General features: G+C 40.5%; 1 protein-coding gene across 2 annotated transcripts in view; it reads left to right on the top strand.

The window, feature by feature from the left end:
• Positions 1-18525, top strand: part of RORA (RAR related orphan receptor A) — a 744445-nt gene that overhangs the window by 543268 nt on the left and 182652 nt on the right. For both annotated transcript variants that reach the window (XM_056130838.1, XM_056130839.1), the window contains one exon: positions 14406-14435. In XM_056130838.1, the coding sequence (XP_055986813.1) occupies positions 14406-14435 (30 nt within the window). The remainder of the gene's footprint in view (positions 1-14405; positions 14436-18525) is intronic.

An 18525-nucleotide genomic window follows, 5' to 3' on the forward strand; every position in this document is an offset into this window, starting at 1 on the left:
TGTATATATGAAAATAAGTCACTGTCACTGTCCTCCGGTTGTTTATCGATTTGCTTGAGCGGGCCCAGTAACATTGTGAGACTCATTGTTACTGTGTTTGGCATGTCGAATACATCACGTGTAGCTTGCCAGGCTTTGCCGTGCAGGTGAGATACTCTTGGTAGCTTGCCGGGTTCTCCGAAAGGGGCAGAGGAATTGAACTTGGGTGGGCCATGTTGGCTGCATGCAAGGCAAATGCCCTGAAAATAAGTATCCCTTTAAAAATAAATTTATGGATATGAAAACAAGTAATCTTTGAAAATAAATATAGGTGCTGGAACAATAGTACACTGGCTAAGTTACTTGCTTTGAATGTGGGTGACCCATATTTGATCCCTGGCACTCCATGCAGTTCCCCGAACCCCATTAAGAGTTAAGCCCAAGCACAGCAAGATATGGTCTCAAAACCCAGAGTTTGGGGCAAAGAATGTTTACCAAACTCCTTTTTTCCTTTGGTTCTAGCTTAATTCATAATTCAATGGCAGTGGCATCCTGGCTTTTATTTTTAAATCACTGTGAATAGAAGGGAGATGGCTAAACCGAAGTTAACCTTGGCACTGTTATGTCTGTGAACCCTTGGTACTGAAGTCATTGTTTCTAAAATAGCTTTCTCCGCCTCAGACGTGGGAGAGTTAAAGTATTTTCTTTTGGATTGCCATGTATGAGAAGTCACATGCGTCTCACTTCTTGCTGTAGCATATGGTTACACGGGAATTTTCTGTAGGTTCTTTATTATCCCAGAGCCAATATGAGATTAGCTTTACAAGTTGGGTTATAACCTTTACAGCTTCTATGTTGGGGCTCCGTTAACAAGATCATAAAGATCTTTCTAACAGATGAGGTCTAAGTGCCCTGTGTTCAGCTCTGGTAATGACCAAATTGATTTTATCGGAAGTGCTTAGAGGCACCATTTTAACTTTTCTATTGATTGCCTGACCTCTGCTGAGCGGCCTGGAGCTGGCGCTATTCCTCTGCCCTGTCACCCTTGGTCTGCAGACTTCTGTTTTCTCTTCATCCGTGCAAATAGTTTTTTCTAGGTGCCCCTGCTACCTCGCCCACCATCTCATGTAGCATCTGCTTCAGTATCAAAGCACCCCTCCAGATTGCTGCATATTTCTGAACTTGATGCTAGGGTCACAATCCATCAACCAGATGTGTGACCTGAGAGTCGGGGGGTGGGAGGGCGGGGGGAGGGGGTGCACAATTTTTATTCATTCATGTGACACATTTATTGAGCTCTTCCTCTGTCCTAATTCTAATTAGAATTAATCCTAACTCTAATTCTAAGCACTAAAACATACATAGGCAAACCAGGAGCAGGAAATTCCTTTCTTCCAGACTTGACATTGTCAGGGACTGGAAATGTAGCTCAGTGGTCAAGCATGTACCTTGCATGCATGGTATCTGGGCTCCTTTCCTGCCCTCCCTCCACTCCCCAAATAACTTGATTTTGCTGGGAAGATGTATGACAACAATATTATTGACTGTCAGCTGGATATAAATATTATGATGAAAACGAAAGCCATGTAGCAGATGGGGTAGGAGGCATAATCTTTGATGAGCTGCTTGGGGAGCATCTGAAAGTGGAGAACTCGATGAATATGAGGGTGGTCTGGAAGAGTAAAAGAAAAATCATATCAGGTTTAAAAAAAAAGACAATTAGAAAAACTTTAAGTCCAGAATCAACTTTCCTACGACTGTAGATAGTAAATGGCCACAACTGGGTGACTTGCAAACCAGAAAAGTACATTCTTATAGTTCTGGAGACTGAATGTCTAAAAATCATACTCCTTGACCAGGATTCCTCTGAAGCTTCTGTGGAAGTGTTTCTAGAAACTTCTCTCCTTGTTTCCAGGGTTGCTGTCAATCTTAGTCATTCCTTGGCTTGTAACTACGTCCTGCCCATCTCTATTTCTGCCTTCATTCGACCTTCCTTGTGAGTCTTTGGATTCTCTGTATCCAAATCTCGCTGTCTCTCTGTTTTCTGACAAAGGCAGCATTCATTGGATTTAAGGCCCACCCTGACCTGGTATGACCTCATGCTGATTAAATGAGTAAAGCCTCAATATCCATATAAGGTCACAGGTATCAGAGTTAGGAGTTGAGCATATCTTTTGGATGGATGTGACTCTTCCCATTAGCACGAAACAAAAAGAAAATTTACGAGAGCAGAGCCCGTTGAAATCCAATTATGACAAAATATATCAATCTCCAAAAGAGCCCAGAGTTTGTTCTGAAGTTCAGTTCTACCGTAGTACTGTGCTCCAGGGACATGTGGACATTTCCCCCCTTAGCCTTTCTATGTAAGCCTTTCAATGCATGACTGTTCAATGTGTTGCTTAGGTAATAGAATCCAAAGACAGCTTCCAACTTTGCACAGTCTATCACAATGGCTCCCAATCTGTTGGGTTTCATTTGTTTATTGTTTGGTCTTTGTTTTTACTAGCAGTCCAGTACCAATACACTAAAAATCACTGAGTCACAACCTTAAAGATCTTCTTGCCCCATCTGACACAGATGTCACCAGATTGTCTTAACAGTGGCCAGCTATGCATTACATTTAGCTTAAGACCTCAGACTCCAGAGTTTGCCGGAACATGTAATGCAATTGTCAGTGGCTGACATTGGAAGGAGGGTCCTGTTCCTGCCAGTCACATGTAAAAAGTGTTCGTGATAATAAATACCAGTATTAAGCCAATTTTCTGTTCATTCTTTCATTTTATCCATACTAAAACCATGTGAGATAGGTATTTGGGGGCGGGGGGGTGGGGGCTGTGTTTTAGTGAGTTTGGGCCACACAGGTGTTACTGGGAACTAGTCTCTGCTAGGTGAGTCAGTCACTCCTGGCCATGCCCAAGGGACTATACACTGCAGAGGGTTGAGCCAGGGGCAGCTGCGTACAAGGCAAGCACCTACCCCCCTCTTGTATTTCTTTGGCCTGGAGATAGGTATTTTAATATTAACTTTCATTCCTTATTAAAGTTGTATTGGTGTAGTATCAGGAAATTTAGAAAGAAAAGAAACTTTAGATGATTCATAATTATTTCACCTAGAGATAATCACTCTCATTCATTAGGCATGATTTTTTATGCATTTTTACAACTGTACATGTATACTTTCCCACACATAGGGTTTGTTTCATTTGCTTACTTGCTTGCTTGCTTTGAGCAGGAGGTCTCCCAAGCAATGCTCATGGCGCTAGGGGGTCTCTCTCAGCAGCCCTTGAACAAGCTGATCAGATGAATCACTGCTGAGGCTCTTCAGTGCAGCTCTGCACAGGCTTGGGGTGCTTGGGGAATCCCAGGGAAATGGGCATGGAACATGTGGTACCAGGTAGTGACAATGGAAGTTTACAGTATATAGACATGCCTTGATTCTTCAAACTCATCCTAACTTGCAAGTGATAGAGCCAGGACTAATATTCAGTCCTGAGTCTCTTTGGACCTGAGTCTCATTTAGGAAAAGAGTTTCTATTTCCAAACTAGAATTAGTCTGTACCCTGTGAATGCAAGGATTTCACTTCCTTATGATAGAATTCCTTCCTCAGTGCTCACTTCCTTTTCTGGAAATGTTACTTGTCAGCAACCAGCCTAGACCAAATACCGAGCCTCTCTCCTTGGAGAGCAGAGAGATTAAAAGCGTTGATTATCGTTGAGTTTTCCTCTTTCTTCTTCAAGGTGATAATAATTTGACGTTTTTAGACACCCTTCAATCATGCTGGTATGAGATGTGTTTAGGAAGAGCTGAGCTCTTTACCTCTAAATATTTGTGTGATAGCCCTATTGGATGCTGGGGCTTCCTATGTTTGTGCAGGGTTCCCATAGGGGAGCTCATGCCTTGCAACCACAGGACCAAAACCCCCAGGCTTCCACTTCTTCAGTTCCCCTCCTTTCTAGGCCACTGAGAGTAGCAGCGGGTGCATAGGCTTAGTTTCCCCCTTTCTATTGCTAGGATTCCCACATCTACCTAGATTCCTTCCCTTAGAAGATGACTGTGGAGCAGTGGTTAGGATACATTTATCAGGCGATATGATTCAGGTTGTCTACACCACTAGAAAGAACTGCTTATGTGACAAGTGCCCTTAGTGCCTGAATAAGAGGCTCCAGAATCTATGGGTCATTCATCCAGTTCTGGTGGCTTTCACTGTAGGGATATGTAGTCCACACCACATGTCTACCAGGATGAGACAAGTTACCAATAAACCATTCAGATTCATACAGTTCATGTGAGTGACAAAGACAAATGATGTCAACGGATTTCAACCAAAGGAATGAAAGGCCTAGAAAAAAAGCATGGTAAAAGCTATTGGTTTTTCATCTGTGTTGAATTATTCACTTGTGAGATAAAGCTGCTCAATTCCAAAGTACTAAGCAGGAAGTGCTGATAGTTATGAGTTCCTATCTCTATCCAGAGTTCCAAGATTAATATGAATCAACCAAATAATAGCTAATGGGAAGCTCCACTTTCAATATAGTGACATGATAAAAAAATCAATCTGAAAGAATGAGAAATCTTATTATTCGGACTGTGCATTATTACTAATCATGCATTTGGCACCAGCAAGGCAGAAGAGAAGACGTGTTCTTCTTAGGTAAGGACTTTTCAGAATGCATCAAGATAGTAATCTCTCAGAGAGAAGATGGACATTACCCCCAATAAGCTTGGTCTCAAGATTCCTTTGTAGAATAGACTGATGGTTGCTTTATGTTGCTTTTAGCTTGGGGACCTGGGAATGTGGTTTTGTCCTTGGAACTGCTTTGTCAAAGATAAAGGCAGGACTTGAAAGAGGGTACATCTCTGGCCTGCCTGCTCAAAATTAAAAGATATTTCTGGGCACAGATGTCAGGAAATATGACCTAGAGATGGGAAGGCAATCACACACACAATTTTTTTTAATTCAAAAAAAACGGAAAAAAATTCCTCTTATCCCCACAACCACTTTTCAGACTGAAGCAGAATTCTTTATGTTGTCAAAAGCACCTTAATTGGGAAAAGAGCTCAAACATTATTACCAAAACAGTTCAACCTAGGCTCAAATATAACATAAAAGAAACCTCACATTAAAGTATTATTTATCTTCATAATTAGCATTTTTAAATGATTTTAAGGCTTTTATGCAATTACAAAATGTTTGATTGTCGTTAACATTGCTAATGCTTTGCTGTGTTTCATGTGTTGTCCTTGGTCCCCACAACCCTGGCACATAATTTATTTCTCTTTTTAGTGAACTCTAAGCATTAGTGTCCATTAAGAATTTTTGAAACAAAGTCCAGAGATTACTTGGAGCACTTTCAGTAATATGCACTGATTATCATTAATGGCTCTTTTGTCCTAGACAAGGACATTGTTTTGTAACGTTTTGTTTGGCAAGTCCCTGCTCAGTCGGGTTCCTGATCCTCCCCACTCTGTCCCCTATTCCCGGGGCTGGTGTGGAACAGAGCAGCTCATGGGCCATCTGGGAACCGGGAACTGGAAAATCCAAGGCAAGCACATAGTGACATTTCTTAGTTATGGAAAAATTAATTATGAAGAAACTCGCCCATGCACACCCCTCCATGCAGGTCTTTCTATCCTAGCTGGTGTTTGTGAGCTGTTCCCAATTTATCTAAATCCCTATTCTGGCTCTGTTCCTTAAGGGACCATCAAAAGCAGTGGGTGATTCCTGGCAATTGCAACCTTTGCTCTCCGCTTGGTATAAAAATGGTAGGAAGAGGCTCAGGGTTACTGATTTCATTTTGAAAGTTTACCTGGAGTCCTCCAAGGTTCAGTTACCAGAATACCCTTTTGTTCACAGTGCCCTAGTTAATATTCTCGATAGAAGCACCTGGCGCTCAAACTGCTTCTTCTCTACTAAGTGCCTGGGATTAGGAACATCTTCTGGGGGGCTGGAGTGATAGCATAACGGGGACGGCATTTTCCTTGCACGTGGCCAACCCAGGTTTGATTCCCAGCATCCCATATGGTTCCCCAAGCACTGCCAGGAGTAATTCCTGAGTGCAAAGCCAGGAGTAACTCCTGTATTGCCGGATGTGATCCAAAAAGCAAAAAAAAAAAAAAGTGTCTTCTGTAGGTAAAAGTTGTGGTGCTAGGTACCACATATGAATGGTCTTCTTTGGCCTTACCATAAATCATGCACCAAAAATTTTATTCCCATTATGTATTCGATATGCCAAACACAGTAACAATAAAGTCTCCAATGGAGATGTTACTGAGCCCGCTTGAGCAAATCGATGAACAATGGGAGGACCGTAACCGTGATGTGGATTGAGAAACAGAGGTTTATGGGCCAGAGAATTAGTACAGGAGTTGCAATGCTTGTCTTGCATGCACCTGATCTTGGTTTGATCCCCAGTAACACATTATGCCTCCCATCCTACCAGACCAAGCAGTAAGCCTTGAGTACTGTCAGTATAGCCCCAGAGCCAAAAAGACAAAAGAAATGCTCAGAAAGTGAAACCTATTTTTCTAAAACCTCTGTAGAAGGTTTTAGACCATCTTGACTAGTAGGCATATTCAATTCAGCTATCTGTAAGGAGGGAGAGGAAATCTTAGGAAGGTCTTCCGATGTGGATTCCTTCTTTTCTAGAAAACAAACTAACTCAGTGCGTGAGATGGGGGGCAACTCAGGATGTTGGCCAATTCAAGGTTCTGTTCACTGTCAGTTGACTCTGTCACCTCATTTGGCCACATGCACTCACTCGAAATAGGGAAACCTTGGGACCTCCAAAATAAAATTTTTTTTAAAAAAAGGAAAGAAAAATAAACCCTCTGGCATTTGTTCCTTTATTTGTTGTGTATTTTTGTTTTTCTTTCTGTGTTTTATCCTGACATAGAACTGCTCTCAGTTGTATACCTTTCTCTCCCACAAGTGCAGAGCATTGTGTGTGTATGTGTATAGGTGTGTGGTGGTGGGGGAGAGACAGACAGACAGAAAGACAGACAGACAGGAAAGATGGTCTTTGGACTAGGTGCTAGCCCTAGCAACATTGCAGGAGCTGAGGTTGTCTAGAGTGCCAGGTTTCTGCAAATGTTGGTATTGTCCTTGGCATGTCTGGGAAGAAGAAAAAAACACCAGATACCATCTCAACCACAAATTTAAAAGAAGTCGAAATAAACTTCATACACAGACAATTGCCTCAAAACCAAGAGACAATAAGAAGTCCATCTAGGAAGTTAATTGGTCCAAGATTTGGCACTGATGGGAAATATCAGATCACATTCCTGAAGTGCTCTCTCTGTGATAACTATGACTCCGAAGCTACTTATAACTGTGACAGTGATGAATTTGTGGCATTTTCATGATATTTTCTTTGTTTTGCTTTGAAGCATGACTGACAAAATAGTCAGGAAATCTTAGGGCTTAGAAGCCCTACTTTGGTTAGAATATTTGTGGATATTTTTTCTGTTTGCCTTAATAATATTAATTGGCAATTTCAAACTGTTGTCATTTATTTTTCAGTTAGAAATTACTCGAAAGCATATCTGGAAATCTCTCTCTCTCTCTCTCTCTCTATATATATATATATAGGTGAAATATAAGAAGTCTCACAACTTTATCAAAAGGTGCCATTTTTTCTAGCCCAGGTAACTTTAAAGTATCACCCTAAAGAAGTTATCTTTTACTTACATAACCTTTTGTAGACACTGCCTTCTTTCTTCTTTGGTTTTTAAAGGCAAAAAAAGAAAAATGTTTCAAGGGGTTACCTTTGATTGTGAGCTACATTAGGTTTTGTACAGTGAGAAATAGAGCCTGTTGTTCCAAGAAAGAGGAGGTTTGATTTGATAGCCAGAAAGCAGGACAGAAACTTTTGATGGATGAACGTGAAGGGAAATTAAGGAACTGTGCAGTCGACCTAACTCACACAGCATTTAATAAAGCTAAGGCCCAGAGAAGTGAAGGAATTTGCCCCAATCATGCTACAAGTCCACTCTGGGTCTGTGAACTTGACTCGAGAGAGTAATCCACCTTCCTGTCCTTCAACTCCATGAACTTCCAGTCTTTTTAGAGAGCATTACGCTGCTTGTTACCCTGTTTGGGAATCTCTGGGTAATGATCTTGGTCTCTTTCCCAATTGTTTGGAGAAAATCAAAGCCTTCACCACTGCTGGGCTTGGTTGACAGTCTGGTGGTGGTGATCAAGTGCTTTTTCCTTATTCGCAATAGCCCAAACATAGAATCAACCTAAATACCAAAGAGAGTTGACTGGTTAAAGGACTTGTGGTATAAGCACACCATAGATGACTATTCTGTTGTTTATGAACATGATATTGTGCCTCCTGGGACAAAGGGAATGGAACCTGACATACTGATGTTAAGTGGAATAAGTGACAAAGTGAAAGAACTGGATAGCTTCACTCATATAATATGAATAATATGAATTGCTAAAGCAAATGAACTGGCAAGAAATAAGAAAACTAACCCTTACATTTAGGGCTGGAGCGATAGCACAGCGGGTAGGGCGTTCGCCTTACAAGCGGCCAACATGGCCGACCCGAGTTTGATTCCTCCGCCCCTCTCAGAGAGCCCGGCAAGCTACCGAGAGTATCTCGCCCGCACGGCAGAGCCTGGCAAGCTCCCCGTGAAGTATTCGATATGCCAGACACAGTAACAACAAAGTCTCCAATGGAGACGTTACTGGGCCCGCTCGAGCAAATCGACGATCAACGGGTGGGCCTTTACCTTTTACCTTTAACCCTTACACTCAGGAAAACTATGATAGTTACTAGAGGAAAGGGAGGACTGTTAGAGGAATAGAGAGAGGGGGGGTTTTTTTGGTGGTGGAATGACACAGAACTTAGGCTGTGGAGAATGTGATAATCATGTGCATATACGTATAGACATAGACCCCTGAAATTCCATATCATAAACCAATGAAAAAAATTAAAACAAAAAATAAGTCCTTTACTCATACTGATTCTCATCTCACTTAGGCAGCACAGCCGTTGGCCAGCAAATCAGCATCTTCTTTTGATTCCCAAGTAGTGTTCAGTGGGATCTAGAACAGATAATATGCTTCCATTTAATGATTTGGGTTTGGGTCCCATGCTCTCCACTGTCAAGATAAATTTTTAAGTCCCAGCCTGAAAAACCAAAGTCCTAGGTCATGAGTTACTGTAAAACTTAGGGACAGCATCAATAATTCCAATACAGCTGCCAAGGGAACATTTTCATTCAATATTATTAAAGTAATGATGGTGAGTTACCCATCCTTGGTCAAAGTAAACTAGCCTCTACATCTCGCCTCCTGGTTTGCCAAACTCTTCACACATCCTATTTCATTTTAGTTTTTTACAACAATTTTTTGAGTGTTAGGATTGCATATGATGTTAAATATCATGAAGTTTATGCCCAGAGAAGGGAAATAACTTTCTCAAGACCTCTCAGCCAAGAAACAGGAAAGGTGCATGAGCTCAGGATGTAAACTCAGGCCAACTTGTCTCCAAAGCCAGTTATTCTAAGAGCTGCCTTCTTAAACTTCCTTCTTTGCTCTTGCTGAGTAGAATCGAAGCTATTTGCCTCATAATAGTCATCATAATTTATCTTTAGAAGACCAAATTTTCTAAAATTTCTATCTTAGAGCTGCTGCTGTTGATGGTGGTGGTCACATTAAAGGTTTAGATACGGAGTTCTCAGCATGCCTTTCTCCTCAGGACAAAAAAAAAAGGACAAAACAGACACCATCTGCCTGCTGGCTTCTATTGATGATACACTCTTGGGTAGGCAAGATAGGATTTGCAGTCTCTGGGGAAATGAGAAGAAATGAGACCATATCCCCTTCCCTGGTGGGGGAGGAGGGAGGGCCGGGGATGGGGGGGAGATCTAACTGCTAGTCACAAACCAGGCACACAGGTTCCTATGTGAATTCCTCTGTCACCTTGGCCAAGGTGGGGCTTCCTGGTTTAGATAAGGCTGGAAGAACAGGCCCTGTCAGTCTGAATTATTTACAGAGCTGACAGCTGACTGGGAGACTCTACAGGGGAAATCTTTTCTTGAGATGCAGCATCTATGACAGGGTTTTTAAGTACATGCCATGGACACACTTTCAATAAAATGTTAACTTTTCGTAGGAATTTTTCTGTTGGGCTAGTGAGACACCCTGTGCCTCAGTTTCCTCTCTGGGAAATGAAAATGACACATTTTGCTCCTTTTATATTTCTATGGAGTCAGTACCTAAGTCCTAGACCAGTGTTTCTGCCCCGGGAGCCTTATGGACCCAGGTACAACACCCTCAGGATATTCCAAAGCTACAGCTAAATTGGGAACCAAACCAGAAGGAATCAAGGTCAGCAGAGGGCCACTGAAGGAAAAAGACTGAGACATGGCGAGTGACTCTGAAGAGAAAGGATTAACATGAATTCCAGCCTTTAGCATGCTCAAGATCAGTATTTTTCTAGAAGGAGAAGGAGGAGGAAGAGCAGTCCAGTAAAATTTCTGATAATTCATTGAATTTGTCTTATGTGTGTTTACATTATCTTCATTGACACTACTTTTCTTAAAAAATAGAATTTTATCTTTACAAAAATAATTTATTTTGGCACATATGCTGTCTGAGCCTATGTACTGCTTATGCTCACGTGGTGAGCACATGTGGTACCTGAGCACATGTGTCGCCCGCATCTCCCCTCTTGAGATGTATACTTTCATGCTTTAATATTTAATTCTGGGATGTGTGTAGGGGCTCTTTCTGCCCTTGGAAAAGCCATGGTTCTTTCTTAAACGTATTACTCTTCCCTCTCTCCCACTTTCTCTCCTTCCTCTCCTTCAAAGACAGTCCAAAATAAATCTGTTCTAAATGTATATGTTAGAAAAAGATTAAATTAATCGGGTAGTGTGATAGACTATTTGATGCCCAAATATCCAGATAGAAATAAATCGCTACATTTATTACATTTACCGGGAGTGCAACTCACCTTTATGTCAACCTTCCTTGAGTATGACTTTTGCTGAAGAATGCCTTTTCCCTATGTTTGTGGCCTTTCACGGGAGCCTATGTCCAAAGACTGATTGAGGAGGTATTATAGAAATGTAGCCCCCTCATCCCAACTAGGTTATCTTTAAAGGGCTGTCTTAAGAAATGCATATCCTTGGGGCTGGAGCAATAGAACAGCGGGTGGGGTATTTTGTCTTGCACGTGGCTGGCCCGGATGCGATTCCCAGCATCCCTTATGGTCCCCTGAGCACAGCCAGGAGTAATTCCTGAGTGAAAGCCAGGAGTAAACCCTGTGCATCTCCAAGTGTGACCCAAAAAGGAAAAAAATGCATACTCTTGCTTGCTTCAGTAGATCTAAATTTTCCCTCTAGCCAATTCTACTGCTTTACTCTTACTTCCTCAAGTGTTCACCACAGAAGCATCATTAATTAATGTGATGCTCTTTGCCCTAGCTTCTGAAACTATGGCTCTTGATGACACATAGGATTGTTTCACTGAATATGGCAGTTGGAAATAATCTTTAAAGTATGTTTAAAAACCTGCATGCCCAAGAACAGACAAATGAATGAATGAAACTATGGCGCAATGGAATACTATTCAGCTGTCAGGAAAAATGAAGTCATGAAATTCGCCTATAAATGGATCAACATGGAGAGTATCATGCTGAGTGAAATGAGTCAGAAGGAAAGTGACAGATATAGAATGACTGCATTCATTTGTGACATATAAAAATATATATATATATATATATATATATAGTAAGAGAATAACACCCATGGCCAGAGAAAAAGGGGTTAGGAGGACTGGTCATTGGTTGGAACTAATTACAAGTGTGTATGGAGGTGAGGGTAGGTAAGATAGAGAAGAGACTGTTATAACAATAATAGCTGTGAATGATCACTCTGGTTAAGATCTGAGGCTTAGAAGTGGGTAAAGATATTCTTGATAACCTTTCAGGATCAATATTGCAAACCACAATGCCCAAAAAGAGGGAGAGAGAGAGACAGAGAGAGAGACAGAGAGAGAGAGGAAAAGCGCCTTCCATAGAGGCAGGCAGGGGCTAGGGGGTTGCAGGTGATGGGAGGAAACCTGGGGATGCTGGTGGAGGGATGGGTGTTGGAATACTGTATGACTGAAATCCAATCATGAACATGTAGTGGCCTATCTCACAGTGATTCAAAAAAAAAAGTTAAATAAATAAATCTATTCTACTTCAAAAATAATAACTTATTTTTGTTTAATAAAATTTATGTGATTAACATACATTTTTATAAATCAAAAATTTTTAGGTACAATTCTATACTCATAATTGGGACCTAATGCATTTTTAAAATATTTCTTTTGTGAGTGGGTGTATTTTAAAGCTTTTCTTTATAAAATGTTTGTTAATTGATTGGTAAATTCTTCATCATATATAATGAGTGTAATTTGTATTATACTTATTTAGACTAGGATAGCCAGATAAAAGACAGGATACCTAATTAAATTTTAATTTCCAATAAACAGCAAATTAATATCTAAAATGTAAATTTAATTGGGTATCCCGAGGTTTTTTTCATCTGCTAAATATGGCAACTCTAATATAGTTCTTTCCCCCAATTACTTATAATGATTGCCAATTGGTAGTTCAACAAAACTGAGAGACAGAGCATGTATGACTATTAAAGTCAGGTTTTTGCCTGAAGACACATATGAGGAGTTTTAACTCTGTACTACTCAATCATCAGGCAGCTTTCCTGGAAAAATTTTCAAAAGTCTGTTATCAGTGTAATCATCATGAAAATAGTTGATAAGAACACTGCTTCGTGCACTATATAATAAATTTAAGCAGAAAAGTTAAAGCAGTGGTATTTTCATCAGGCCTATGGATGTCAGGAGAAAAGAGTTCCTCACTCAGCGAATATAGATAGGTCTGTTTGGGACTGTGTTAAATCCAATTGTATGGAGGTTCTGAATTATCAGGAGTGACAGCGTAAGCATTTTCTCTTCAAAGTGATTTTACAGAAAGCATTATTTCCTAAGGAAAGTACACAGATAGCTCTCATAATGCTGAAGGAGCACTAATGGATTGATTTATTGGTGCCAGTGTCCTGAGTTGAAGTTGTAAATTGTATTCAGATCTTAAACTGGACTTACTACTGCTGGGGGTGGGAGGGGGGACAGGGGAAAGGAGTTCTCTTTCCATGATCCAGACTTATTTCAAAGAATTCTAGGACACATTTGTATTTTCTTTGTGAGAGAGAGAGCCCTCGAGATTTTGCAGAAGGTTCTAACTTTACTTTGCAAAGCCAACACAAACTTAATGAAAAACAATAGTTTAGTTTTCCTCAATGAAAAGGAAAAAATAAGGAATTTGAGTTGGGCTATGTAATTTCAGCCTCCCTAAGTAAGTCCTTTTGGAAAGTTGTTGGGGGAGCGAGTGTGTGATTTTGGTCTTGGCCCTCAATGGTGGAACTAACTCTTTTTTTTTTCTGTCTACCATAGATTTTCATAACGGATTTCTTCCTTGTATGACATGTTCCATAGCTGAGTGTGGTGTGGGTGCCAGTGTTTCGACAGCTTTGACTTTCCAGAGGAGGGTTAAATAGTTCTCTTAATAACTTGAAAGAAAAAAAAATGTCAAGATTTACCACAGTTCTTAGTCATCAACTAAATGTTTTCGACAGTTTTATTATTTTGAGCCTCTTTGGTCTTAAGAACATCCCCCAAGAAGAATGCGGTATAAAGTGTTCAAAATGGAGCTGCTTCTAAAATTCTCAGCCAAGTTATCTTTATAGTTTTATACTTATCACCTGCTCTCTGTAAATCATCTTGGAAACATTCAGAGCGCTGACTCATGAATCCCTCACATTTTCATACAGTTCGTGCTCATGTTGGTGCCATCTACAGAGAAGTCAGAGCCGTTTCATTTCTAAACGTCATATGTTCAGACGGATAGGTACATTCTGGTACTGTGTTTTCCCTCATCATTAAAAGTTATGCCTTGTGAAAGCAAAAAGAGTCCTCTTGGTTTAAAAATAAATAAATAAGTACAGAATCATGGCTGCAGTGAACTAATTGCTCAGTTCTTGGCACACTCTCATCTGAGTTGAGTGGCATTACTCGCTTGTGCCTAAAATCTTCCCCACGCTGCCTATTAGCCTGATCATCGCCCTTACTAAATCTTTTATTGCACTTTTAAATTATGCTGCTTTTGTTTTCACCACAGAACCCTTTATACAGTAGACACTGCTCACTGTCCCCATTGTCCCTGGCTGCATTGGTCGGGGGAAGGGCCCATAACGTTGGCGCTTATAATGAAGACAGGTCTTGCCTCCATGCCTTCCTTTGAGCAAAGGAGCAGTGTAAACTCCTGACAACATAGAAAGTGATAGATATTTCAAGACGCACACCCAGACACTCTCTGACCTTTGTCTTTTTTTCCCTTCTGTTCCAGGTATCTCCGTAACGAAGAAGACGCATACATGTAAGTAAGATGTTATTTTTTTTTCTGTCCAAAGTTTTCTGAAGAGTTGGAATTCGCAGATGTCTGGCTGCTGTGACCCTCAAGTATAAACGAATGTTTCAACTGTGATCCGTGGTCCACAGAGGCCATACTTTGTACCTGTAGTGCTTGGCCGTGGTGCATCTTCACCTGTTTGTACTGAATGTGTGTTAAAGAGAGTCTAGATACATTCTGATGAATTCTAGCCATTTGAGTCATTAAGCTTTAGAAAAACCATGAAGTCTAGCCAGGAGGATCAATTAACTGACTTACTGATCACCCTCACACTGGATCCTTCTTAGTGGAGCTGGTATAAGAAACATCACCATGATTCCTTTTAAACGTTGGTCTTCTCCTCACCACGAGTTCATGATTTAGGCTGTTTCATACTTGTGTCTGTGAAGCAGAGATTCTGACTGAACATAGGTGCTGTCATTCGCTCACGACTGTTGCCCAGCAGGGCCCTGATAAATGGCTTTGGGAGTCTGATGTGGAAATGTGCGCTGGATTTATAATCTGTATTCAGTCCCACTTCTCGGGTTCAACTGCTTTCATCCAACTGCCTGCATTCGAACACTACCATGAGTTTGCAAGCTCACGTCCATGTAAAGTGTTGTGATTTACATCTGAGTAATGCTGTTTGATTGTGCTTTGAACTCAGGATGAAACCAACACGTCACTGATACAGGCAGTCAACTTTCACTGTAACTTGGCCAGCATATTCTTTAGACTTTGAATTAATAGTCACTAGAACTGCATGACGATTGTAGACCACAAGTCTGTGCTACCTACGAGGCGTGCTTGGGCATCCTTCTCCATCAAGCAGAGGAGATACTTCTGGCACAATTTAGGGCCAGCAATGTCCCCCAATTTTTCCTAATTATGCTTTAAATTTTTTTGTTTATTTCACGTGAAACACTTGGGGGAAAAATCCATGGAACATCAGAGTAGTTTACCTTGTGCCTCAGTTGATTCTTGAAATCTGCTCTTGGGTCTGTCTGTCTGTCTATCTGTATTTGTAGAAAAGAGAGAGAGGAAAAGCGAAGCCACCAAATTCAATGGTTGCCTGACTGTTAGGGCCCCTCCTGCAGTCTCTCCATGTGGCTCTCCATGGGCTCTAAGGAAAGAGGAAAAGGCCCATCGTGGACACAGGACCATGGCAGCACCTCCATCTCTCAGTGCACAGTTCCAGTTGGCTGTCTCTCCATCAGGGTAGTGTGTGGCCCTTAGCTCTGGGGAGTTGTTTTGTCCTCGTCCTCGTCATCGTTCTTGCTGTTGTCGGTACATGATTGAGCTCATGATAACTGAGAGATTGACAGTGCAGGAGACTGAAGTCCTCTGTGTATCCGCAGGGCAGGCATGGTTCAGAGCGCTTCCTTGCACAGCCTTGCCCATGAGCTCGTCCCTGGCCTGGAGGGACCCACTCTAGAGGTGGTAAGTAATTCAGTCTTTCTGCTAGCTCAGTCCTGGGCCTCTCCTGAACAGGGGCGGATGATTATGCCTGCTGTCTATGGTCGTTTGGGTAATGGACTCCTAGCCACCTGGCAATATACAAAAGCCATTGACTATTTGCATTATAACTTGGCTCTTGGATAAGTGGGCAAAACCACTAGCTCAGCTCCATTATTGCAAAGAGCACCCCTCAACAAGTAAGACAGAGAATATAGATGTTGGCTAGTAGACAGACTTTCCATCCCTCAGGACTGTCAAGAAATTGTCATCCCTGAGAATAACTTCATTGGCCCATTGAGCAGAAATAATAATCTGTGGAAAGATTTAAATTCATGGAAGGATTTAGGCAAGTGAGAGTGTTGGCTAGTGAGAGAAAAGCTGGTGTTCCAGCAAGAGGCCATGTAAACTAGGTTGCCTGATAGCAAAGGTTTAACAAATTCCATCCGCTATACCTGCCTTAAAGCCAAAAGTATTTCCTTAAAATCAAGATATTGTCTGGGTAGATTCTAAGTGTCTACCTAATATCAACAAGAAAATTTCAGTCATTGATTGAACATAAAGTAAATGAGAAATACTGCAAAGATATTTTTGTTGTAATTTAAATACGAAATTAACAAAGAGATTCAGATCAGGTATCATCTTGGTGATGATATCAAATGACCTAAACATTGAGTTTACTTTCATGATTAGAAGAGGGCCCAAAATAAAATGACCCAAAGAAAAGTTGGAAAGACAAAGCAGTTGAATAGACAGTTGACACAAACTTAGTACATCCCAAGGAAAAATTGAATTGTTTAAATTGCAAGTTAGTAAGTGTCTTGTATACCACTGAACTATGGGTAGTGCTTTGTCACCCAGGTCAACAGGTAATACATCATCTTTCTATTCTCCACATCTTTCCATCTCCACCAGGTCCACAACTTATGAGGAAAAAGAAAACCGGTCCATTCTTTCTCTAACAATGGTCACCCAAATGACTTTCTCTTTTGCATCTGTTGGGCTTTTCTTGAAAATTAAACAGTTGATAGCTTGCCTGTAAGTTTTCCGAGGATGTGCCATTCTAACTCCTCTTAAATCATCTTGACATCTGTTCCTCAAAAAGTTTTCCTCAGTGAAAAAAACTTCTCTTAGGGAAGTAAGTGTATGACTTCATTTCTGTACTGTCCCCAGACTTGCAATTTTTCTCCAGACTTCTGGAAACTTTGGTCAAGATTTAACTATATTATCGTCGACTGCTGAAGTCACCCCACATTAGCTATTTCAATCGAGGTCTCCTAACTGCCCTCGCAGACAGAATGTTCACCTTACAAATTAACATGTACAGTTGCAGAATCTATTATCAGACCTGAGTGTCAGCTCACTGGTATACCAGTCACAGGTGCAAGAAAGACAAAGTGAACCTGAATAGTTATGACACCTGATAATATTTTAGGCCACCTTGTTATCTAGAAAGTACAGGTACTGCTTTAAAAAAAAGGGGGGACCGCAGATAAGTTAAGCCACGAAGTCCCAGAAAAGGGATTACAATTGTCTCTTTCAGAGAAGTCCATCAGCATAGTTTTTGAAGAACCTGGATTCTTCTGAGTTCCTGAGGATGTCATCTTTAGAATTTGTCATTAACTTCTTTTGGTGAGTGAGCACCATCAGCATTTGAAGGCTTCTGGTCCATAGTTCTTAAAACTAAATTGGTCAAAAGATCTGTGCTCTCCTTTATTTATGGTTAGGAAATGTCACTGTCAAATGTTGGCGTATGAACTAAAGAGGGAGTGTTATTATTGTTGTTGATGCTGTTGTTGTTTTTGTGTCTAAGATAGAAACACATCAGATAAAATTTACATTTTGGTGTAGAATTTTTATTGTTGTGGTGAATCTATAGCATTTGTATTTAGTTGTATTCTTGCAAGAATGCTCTTGCTTTGGTGTTTGACAAATTTATTCTGGTCTATTTCCGACTGAAATACTACCATGTGGATAAGTATCTTTTTCTTGGAATCGGTTACTCTCTTGGTTTTATTATTTGCCAAAGATAACTGGCCATTTGCCCCTGATTTCTTAATCTAATTCCACTTGCATAATTTTGCATTCAATAAAATGTTAGAGGATGACAAGTAATAGAGGAGAAAAACTAAAAAGTGAAACAGATATTCCTAGTTGTTTCTGGCTACTGGGAAGTGACATCAAGAGGTCAAAACCTAAGGAATATTTCAGCCAGTGGAACATAAAGATACCTAGTCACTCTGGATTGTAACAAAAGAAGTCACTTCTTCCTGTTCTTATCCTTGTTTGTGTTCTTTTACCCTCCTCTTTAAGTATGTCCTCCTTATTTTCTTCCCCACTGACAAACATGAGGAAATTTCAGATTCTTTAGGAAATGATTGGGAAAATGAATCAATTTTACTATATTTTAATGTCAATTTCCCCTAATAAATAAATAGACTATGCTTCTAAACCTTTCTAATTACTTTAATTTTAATCCAAATATCCATTAAAAGACAATATTTGCTTGCAGCAAGCTAATATCTAAAGCATAAAATTAAAGTACTATATTTTTCAGTTCTCAATAATTAAACTATTTTAGCATGAATCCTAATATTTCTTTGAGCAAATAATCCATTTGTAT

Source organism: Sorex fumeus, unplaced genomic scaffold, assembly GCF_029834395.1.
Source record: "Sorex fumeus unplaced genomic scaffold, SorFum_2.1 ptg000081l, whole genome shotgun sequence".
Classification (NCBI taxonomy): domain Eukaryota; kingdom Metazoa; phylum Chordata; class Mammalia; order Eulipotyphla; family Soricidae; genus Sorex; species Sorex fumeus.